Genomic DNA, 512 nt, shown 5'->3' on the forward strand with positions numbered 1-512 from the left:
GGGGCGTAATTCATCCCAGGCTGGATTTAATTAATCCCGGGGAGATTAATTAATCCCAGGAGGGGTTTAATTACCTTGTTAATTAATTCTTCTCCCCTCCCGCAGCCATGGCGGAGGACATCAAGACCAAACTGGAGCGCTACAAGACGGCTCCCTTCGACAGCCGCTTCCCCAACCAGAACCAGACCAAGAACTGTTGGCAGAATTACCTGGGTGAGGCCCCGCCCCCTCCCGGGCACCTGCGTCCCTTTTTTGTCCCTTTTTTGTCCCTTTTTTGTCCCTTTTTTGTCACCTCACGTGTTCTCTGTCCCCTTCGTCCCCCCAGATTTCCACCGCTGCGAGAAAGCGATGGCGGCCAAAGGAGCGGACGCCACCCCTTGTCAGTGGTATTACCGCGTCTACAAGTCTCTCTGTCCCACCTCGTGGGTGAGTGTCACCTCCCTGTCACCTCCCTGTCACCTCCCTGTCCCTAGGGTGGCCCCGCGATGTCACCCGCAACCCTTGGGGTCCCC

General features: G+C 56.8%; 1 protein-coding gene across 1 annotated transcript; it reads left to right on the forward strand.

The window, feature by feature from the left end:
- Window positions 1-107: 107 nt before the first annotated feature.
- LOC104168483 (cytochrome c oxidase subunit 6B1) lies at window positions 108-426 on the forward strand (the record flags this gene model as incomplete). The annotated part of the gene is made up of 2 exons (XM_009709087.1): window positions 108-213; window positions 326-426. Coding segments are annotated over exons 1-2 (207 nt in total), but the record flags the coding sequence as incomplete, so codon positions are not given.
- Between the last annotated feature and the right edge of the window lie 86 nt (window positions 427-512).

Source organism: Cariama cristata, unplaced genomic scaffold (genome assembly GCF_000690535.1).
Source record: "Cariama cristata isolate BGI_N322 unplaced genomic scaffold, ASM69053v1 scaffold24671, whole genome shotgun sequence".
Classification (NCBI taxonomy): domain Eukaryota; kingdom Metazoa; phylum Chordata; class Aves; order Cariamiformes; family Cariamidae; genus Cariama; species Cariama cristata.